This window comes from Formica exsecta, unplaced genomic scaffold (assembly GCF_003651465.1).
Source record: "Formica exsecta isolate Colony F162 unplaced genomic scaffold, ASM365146v1 scaffold79, whole genome shotgun sequence".
Classification (NCBI taxonomy): Eukaryota; Metazoa; Arthropoda; class Insecta; order Hymenoptera; family Formicidae; genus Formica; species Formica exsecta.
In genome coordinates, this window is record NW_021853558.1 from 244,542 (window position 1) to 252,709 (window position 8,168).

At 45.6% G+C, this 8,168-nt stretch overlaps 1 protein-coding gene across 1 annotated transcript; it reads left to right on the forward strand.

The window, feature by feature from the left end:
• Window positions 1-3,566: 3,566 nt before the first annotated feature.
• Window positions 3,567-7,847, forward strand: LOC115244068 (vesicular acetylcholine transporter). The gene is made up of 2 exons (XM_029821454.1): window positions 3,567-3,706; window positions 5,384-7,847. Exon 2 carries the CDS (start codon window positions 5,563-5,565, stop codon window positions 7,330-7,332), a length of 1,770 nt encoding a protein of 589 aa, XP_029677314.1. The 5' UTR covers window positions 3,567-3,706; window positions 5,384-5,562; the 3' UTR covers window positions 7,333-7,847.
• The last annotated feature ends 321 nt before the right edge of the window (window positions 7,848-8,168 follow it).

The following is an 8,168-nucleotide window of genomic DNA, read 5'->3' on the forward strand; positions in this document are numbered from 1 at the left end:
GTTGTTATATAATACAATCTCAGAGGGTTTTGATAAAAATAAAAAGAAAATGTGAGGGAGACGAGAGAAGGCGTTGAACTCGTAAGAATAATCAGCATGTCTTTTTTAGTGTTAAAAATAAGCGATTGGGCAAAACGTGAAGTTTTTGATCTCTGGAATTCGTGCGTGTCAAGTAAAGCGTGTTTGTTTTTGCTCACAACCGATATAAAGATATCTTTGACCTTATCTATACGATGATTAACATTGATCGGTTTACGCAGGAGTTGAGAAACGCAGTCTCGGTCACTCGACTTTTGACCTCTCGCATCCCCCTTCGAATGTGCCTGATTCTCAATCCCCTTGTGCGCAATTACCTGGCTATCTGCCTTGAATTCGCCGTGTTCTTACAGCGATACGAAAAAGGGAAAGTTAGATAATCTTGAATTTGATTGGCATTGACTTTGCCAGGTTCTTTTCATGTTCTGTACAGTATGAAAAAGAAAGGATCACTTTTAATCACATTAACATTAACTTTGTCATATGCTTTCAATATTCTATATCGATTATTATAGGATAAAGAAAAAAATTTAATCTATCTTCCGTAACTTTGCCTTCCGTTTTGTATCGATATTGTATGAAAAAGGAAGAAAGAGTAGATCCCATGAGAAATTTTAATGCGGTATATGATATCAAATAATCAGTCCAACGTTATCGTATATTATTAATTAATTTCTACTTATGGTACGGCCACAAATCTGAGATATGTTTTGTAAATTATGTATAATTACTTTAGGTATATTTCGTAAATTATGGCGTCACTGAACGTAAAGCGATCGTGAACAAAGCCCAAAGAATATTAGTCGAACAGCAGCCTCGATATCCAAACGCGAACCTTGATTAACGCGCGGAGCTGCGCCGAAATTACAGTGGTCTGCAATTATTATCCTAGCTAAGCGCGATGGTGGCGAACGCGTCAGAGCGCGGCGAATCCTCGTTTTAAGTACCGATAAGCGATCGTAATCCTCCAGAGCCTCCCAGCAAACGAAGACGGAAGAGAGCACGGTGGCGATGTCTCTTGGAAAACTGAAGCGCGCTATATTCACGGCTGAGCCGCCACTCGGGACAGGGTCTCGCAACCTTTCACCTCATTTTACCCTCGCGCGACCAGGTGGCGGATAAGCACGCGATCCGCCGGTTGAAGAGCACTGGTCCCAGAAGGGAGGAGAAGAAACGAGCGGGGCCACACGTTCGAGAACCCCTTCGGAACGGGTGGCAGCCCACATAGTCGCCTCACACAGGTGAGGCCGATATCGACCTGACGCCAGAAATACCGCGCAGCATCGACCGTCGCCGTCGTCGTTATACCTGGTCTCGCTCTCCCCCGCCTGCCACCCTTACCCGCCGTCGTCGTCACCCCCGGAGGGTGCCAGCGTCCGCGTACAGTCGATGGTGGAGGGTTTGGGGGCTGACGCACGGCCTCGCCGCCGCCAATCCCTGGATCCTGGTGGTCGCGGCTGCGCCCTGCCGTGTTTTCCGCAGCGGAACCGCCGCCGACGCCGACGTCGCTGCCGCTACCGCGACGGCGAGAGAGGGCGCCGCGGCGACCCGGTGGCGGGGAGGACTACGAGGGCAGACGTTCCAAAGCCACCCCGACGGAGAGACACGCCGAGACACCCCTGCCATTGGGAGTCCTTCGGTCTTAGTAAGTATCCCGGCCGATCTCTCGTTCCTTGCTCTGTATTCTCGTATCATTCCTTTCTCTCGCTTGCTCTTCTCGCTTCCGCCTTTTCCTTCGTATTTCCGGAGGTATACGCGTTCGTGGAATTTCCGGGGGATTCTGGTGCGTGGCTTCCGAGTTTGTTTGGCAGAACTCGGTAGTCTCCGATATGACGATTCGAATTAGAATCTCGTATAATTTATAAATGTTTTTTTTTCTCTTTTGATTCGATGTTCGTTGAATGATGAAAAGTTATCTCCGTGAAAACCTGAATTTGAAAAGATTTATGTTGAAACGACGATAACCATTGAGGCATGCAATGCTTCCGGCCTTTTCGATAATCTCGTGTTTATACTGATTTCTTGATGTTTATACTGATTTCTGATTTCGTGAGATTCAATCGAATTCTCGAAGAGAATTAATAGAATAATAGAACTCACGCTCGTGCACAATTTTTCTTCACGCTTTTCTCCTTCACGCTTTGCTTGAATAACATGTAGACTGACCGAAGAGAGCTGAAAATATATATTATATATATGATATTGATTTTCAATTAGTTGTTCTGCAATTTTTCTTTTGAATCTATCTTGATTTTTCGAGATAAACCTGTTACATTTTAGCGCCATTAAAAATTTTATTTGAAAATTGAGAAAAAGTAACATGAATAACACTCTGCAGCTAATATCTCTGTCTTTTACTTTAGATTTGTATCTATTATTACAGTTTATAATGCTAACAATATTATAAACTAATATTATATTATAAAGTTGATTTGCAATACATTTTAAATCACAAAACAAAGATTTTTACTTTGCTACTCATTATAAGGTATAATTGCATTTTTGCATAAAATATAATAAAAGTGACAAGATTGAAAATTAGAATTTAAAAAAATGGCATAATTTTTTCGTATTAGTTTGAATTCTCCAACGAAAAATGTTGTTTGTCGTGTAACGCGTGATCAAATTGACGCTAAGGAAATCCTAGACTTACGGTTGAAATTTGCGATTACAAAAGCGACGCGAATAATAAGGGATATTGCTGAACCCCTCCTGCAAACAACGGCGCACGAAATAACACGTGGCTGTCAAATAACTATATTGCGATGCGACGATGTGGGGGAGTAAAAATTACCTTGGGAAGTTACGCACGTGTGTAATGCCCGGTCTTCCTCAAATGTGCACAGTATAAGAGACTCGAATGTTATAGATAGATGCAGAAACGCTAAATTTAACTTGCCCATTGGTATAACGTGTACATAAGATAATAGAAAGGTTAGTAAAAATTGTGTCGAACGTATACATATATACGAGAGGATATGAATATGTAGAGTAAAAGCGATGTTGCCTCACGCGCGATTGCGCGGGTTAAAAATATGATGATAATGATGAATTTCAACTCGAAGGTTGACGGATTCTCCCTTTGTTTTATCCTTAAATCAATATTCCTCTACAAAAGAAGGAGGGGGATAAATCATACATCTTTACAGGTATAAGCCTATCGTATAATTCATGTAAAATTCGTTTCGATCGGATTTTTATGATGGAAAGGAATTATTTAAATGTGCCTCTCCTTTGTTTGATAGACAATGCCTGAGGATCAAACGCCATGACGTTGAAATAATGCAAACGTCGCAGATTCATCAGAGACAATGCTATTCTTGCATCAAATTTATGATGTTTTTACATACATTTTCTTTCTCGGGAATATATACTCGTATATATATATTTTATTTTTTTTTTTTCTCGAAATAATAATTCATTATTGCTATTAATCGTTCACAAATTAACCACGTAGATGCTATCGCTGTTGCAGGCTCAGTTGTGAACTCAGCTGAAAAGGTGGAGGGCCTGGGGACGCGGGGAGCCAAGGAGTCGGTGAACGGCTCGAAGGACGAAGACGGATCGGACGTCGCTTCAACTCTGAGCGGCCTGCTCGCCGGTCTTCCGACCTTGGCGGGCCCCCAACGCCTCGCCAATTCCCTTAGGCAGAAGTTCGCCAGTAACTCCGGTGAGTCGATGAATCGTTTTTACGTGCGGCGTGTGTCGTCGGGGAGGCTCGCGTTCCAAGTCCGCCTATCGATCACATCCGTGACGACGATCGACAGGCGTCGTTTCGCGAACGCGAGAACTATCGTCTCGAAATCGATCGCCCCCTACAATCCTGCCTCGGATTAAATGTTACATATTGTATTGTTGCACGGGTTTACGAGATCGATACCTTTTTATTTTACATTCACGAAAGCTTTCGACGAATCGGAATAATAACAGAGTATATGAATAATGAAGTCGAGCACGCGGCAAATCAGATTAGGTAGATATTTAATCCAGATTTTGCGGCAAATTGTCGCGTTCCTGAAAAAAATGCTAAGTGCACTTTATATTAATTGCACTTACCAACTTTTCCCGTCGGCTCATGAGAGAGATGTGGCTCTAGTTTCTTTCTACTGCCCCCGATCCTTTCGAGAAACATCCATTATTTTACTACACTCTTAAAGTATAATTTCATAGAAACTACCATTTTCCATCGTGCTCTTGCACTGTTCTCTTAATTAATCTAAGAAAAAAAAACCGGAGAAAATGACCAAAAGAATTTAAAGACATTTATGAACAGTATTTAAAAGAGGAAAATGCGTATTTTTTTCTCATATATAAAGTATCTTAATAATTTAATGCTAATTTTTTCATTTTTGGTATAAATGACAGTAGATTATGAAAATTGGAATAATTAAATTTTAGATTATGGAAATTTAGGTAATTAAAGTTTTATAATTACACAATAGTGTAACTAGAGATCTTCTTTTACTTAGAGAAATAAGAAAATGAAAATATAAATAATACATTTATTAATCTGATTAAAAGCTATTGTTATTATGGAAACTTAATTATATACTTAAATTCTCTTTACCTATTTATTTCTTAGTCAAAGGAGGCTCCTTAACACTATTTACTGTTGATTTTACGTAATTGGTCATTGGTTTCAACGATTGACAACTCGATAAAGCCGTAACAATATCGAATAGCAATATTGCCATTAGTACTCCCGGTAACGCTAACATTCGTGAAGTGATTAGCGGGCGACCCCGCCGACAATGTCTAGCACGCGTCGACCCTCGCCCCTTGTTTTCTCGGCGCTTTCCCGCGCTGTTTTTATCTCCGCCGTGTAACACTATACACGATATACCAGGCTCAGGTATATAAAGTCTATCTCGCGACGCCTTATCGTGGGGGAGCCTCCATCCGGTGTCGTGTTCTCTTTCAAGCACGCGCGGGGAAGCAACCCGCACAGAGAGAAATAATCGAGAGAGCGGGTATACGTTTTTTTCCCCTCACACAAGTGGTGCATATTCGTGATCGCGTGGTTGGGTCGGACAATGGATTCTGGGTGGTTTGGATGGACATCGTCGTTCCGCGCTGACCAGGCCGGGTCAGGGCTCCCCCCATTTTCTTTTTCTTCTTCTTTTTCTTCAACAATTTTTCCCAATCCCGAGTCGCTTCTCCGACGCGTTTTCGCGGTCTGACGGCAATCTCCTGCCGTCGCAAAGCCTGTCGGTTGCCGTCGCGGAAAAATTGCGTAAATAGCGTATAAAACGCGCTTAAAAAAAAAAAAAAAAAAAAAAAAAAATCCGCGTGAATCGGTTAATCGAACGCGAGAGCTAATTGTCGCCAACTCGGTGATCTGTTGTAGGTTACCCCCGGCCCGGCCTGATGCGCGCCGCCCCTATCGCGACGATCTCCTCGTCACGCTCGCTTCCCGAGGTCGCACGACTGGTGACCGCGGTTAGTCTCACCCGTTAAGACACAAATACAGAAAAAAGAGCGGAAGAGAACTCTGGTCGCTCCGTGAGCGGCCACTTAGAGAACATCATGACGACGATACCGATACTCAACATGAAGTTCGGCGAGCTCAAGGAGATCGTCTGGACGAAGCTGCAGGAGCCCAAGGCTCAGCGCAAGCTGATTCTCGTCATCGTCTCCGTGGCACTGCTGCTGGACAACATGTTGTACATGGTGATAGTGCCGATCATACCGGACTATCTCAAGTACGTGGGCGCGTTTGGACCGGAGGAGGAAACGACCAACAGCACCGATTCTCCTCCGGGCCATCACGGCCAGGACTCCGCTACCGGGATACTGTTCGCATCGAAGGCAATCGTGCAGTTGATGGTTAACCCATTTTCCGGCGCGTTGATCGACCGGATCGGCTACGACATACCTATGATGATCGGTCTTTGCATCATGTTCCTGTCAACCAGCGTGTTCGCGTGCGGCAAAAGCTATAGCGTGTTGTTCTTCGCGAGGAGTCTGCAGGGCGTCGGCTCCGCATTTGCCGACACCGCCGGTCTCGCCATGATCGCTGATCGTTTCACGGAGGAGTCAGAACGTTCGAAAGCACTCGGCATCGCCCTAGCATTTATTAGTTTTGGCTGTTTGGTCGCGCCGCCATTCGGCGGCGCCTTATATCAATTTGCCGGCAAGGAGGTGCCGTTCCTGATACTGGCGTTTGTCAGCTTAGCGGATGGCTTCATGCTGCTACTGGTGATGAAGCCTATCAAAGAGCAGTTACGGGAACGCCGCGAACAAGCGCCCAAGTCGACGATACCGATCTGGCGGTTGCTAATAGATCCGTACATTGCCGTATGCGCGGGCGCTCTGATGATGTCCAACGTCGCGCTGGCCTTCCTCGAGCCGACCATCTCGTTATGGATGGAAGATACAATGACTCACGATAACTGGAAGATCGGTATGATATGGTTACCGGCCTTCTTCCCGCACGTACTCGGCGTGGTAATCACCGTGAGGATGGCAAAGCAGTATCCGCAATATCAGTGGCTGATGGCGGCCGGCGGCCTCGCACTCGAAGGTCTCTGTTGCTTCATCATACCGTTCTCCACCTCGTACATAGTGCTGATGATACCGTTGTGCGGCATCTGCTTCGGCATCGCCCTTATTGACACCGCACTGCTACCCACGCTAGGCTACCTGGTAGATGTCAGATATGTATCGGTCTATGGCAGCATCTACGCGATTGCTGATATCTCGTATAGCGTAGCGTACGCGGTTGGTCCAATCATTGCTGGCGGCGTGGTCGAGGCAATCGGTTTCACCGCGCTCAACATCGGCATTGCCTTCTCGAATCTTCTTTACGCGCCGGTGCTCTATTATCTACGGCACATCTACGATTTCAAGCCGTTCCAAGATGAAGCGAACGTGCTGATGCAGGATCCACCCGACAAGGAATATCAGACGTATGTGCTACAGGAGCAACGGCCGATTAGCGGCGAGATCGGTAACCACCTGAATCAGACGCGCATGGAGACAAACGTCGACCAGGGCTACGATCAAAATTACCAGACGCCCACGCAGACCGGCTACGGCGGCTACGGCGCACAGAACGCGAACATTGGCTACGCTCAATCCGCGCACGAACAACCGCCAGTCTACAATCAACCGCCGGTTTACAATCAACCACCGGCAAGCTACGGTCAACCCGGCGACTACGGCCAGCAGAGAAATTACGCGGTCGACCAGGAGCGGGTGGGAGGTCAGGTCGATGTGAATCCCTTCAGAAGACAGCCGGATGTAGATCAACGACCGGCCGGAGATAGCAATCCCTTTAGGCAAGGAATGTATTAAGAGTCATGGCCGTCGCCGCCGGTGTCGTCCACGTATCCAACGATCGCTCGAAAGTGTGCGTTCGAGAGTCTTCGAGACAGGCTTCCACAACTTAACGGCAAAGAATTGACATCGTTGTAAGGCAGCTCGGCGAGATCCTCCTCAGGAGCGACGGCGATCGGGACTCTCGATCAGCCTGCGGGGGTTCGCCGCTCCGATCGCTTTGTCGGGGATGATACAGGGGCAACGACTTCCAGAGTGATTTTCTCGGACTGTCGCGGAAGGTCATCCTCGCGAATGGTGAATCCTGACGGTCCTAGGATCCGTTTCGTGTGCGGTATCGGCACAAAGAAGAGAAAGAGAGAAAATGAAAAACGTTTCTGATGGTGCAAGATATGTCGTTGAAAGACTGAGAAACGACGGTTGGTATAGAAAATACTTGCCGGAAATGAGAATAAGGACCTCGAGGAAGACGAGTAATCGCAACATCGAAATAAAATTAAAGTGAAAAGGAAGAGAAATGTATCGGTGCTATGGAAAAAAGATAAGAAAAAATAACATTCTACATCTAGGATGCGAGTCATTATATAAAGTGTAAGAGGAAAAGAAAAAGGGAGAGAGGATTCACGGCCGCAACGAAGGCTTCCCGTCAGCAAGGACCTTCGCTCGCGGATTGCCGCTGGGCAAGTTTTGAATTTTTATCGCTTTCGTTGAAAATTGTTCTACATTGCTGAACGGAAATATCATATCATTAATTAAGGCATCAGAGAAATATAGGAAGTAAGGCTTTAAGTTATAGATAGTCGATTATATAGAGGAGATTGTGACGAGGATGATCGAGGCTCGTTCCGCGAACC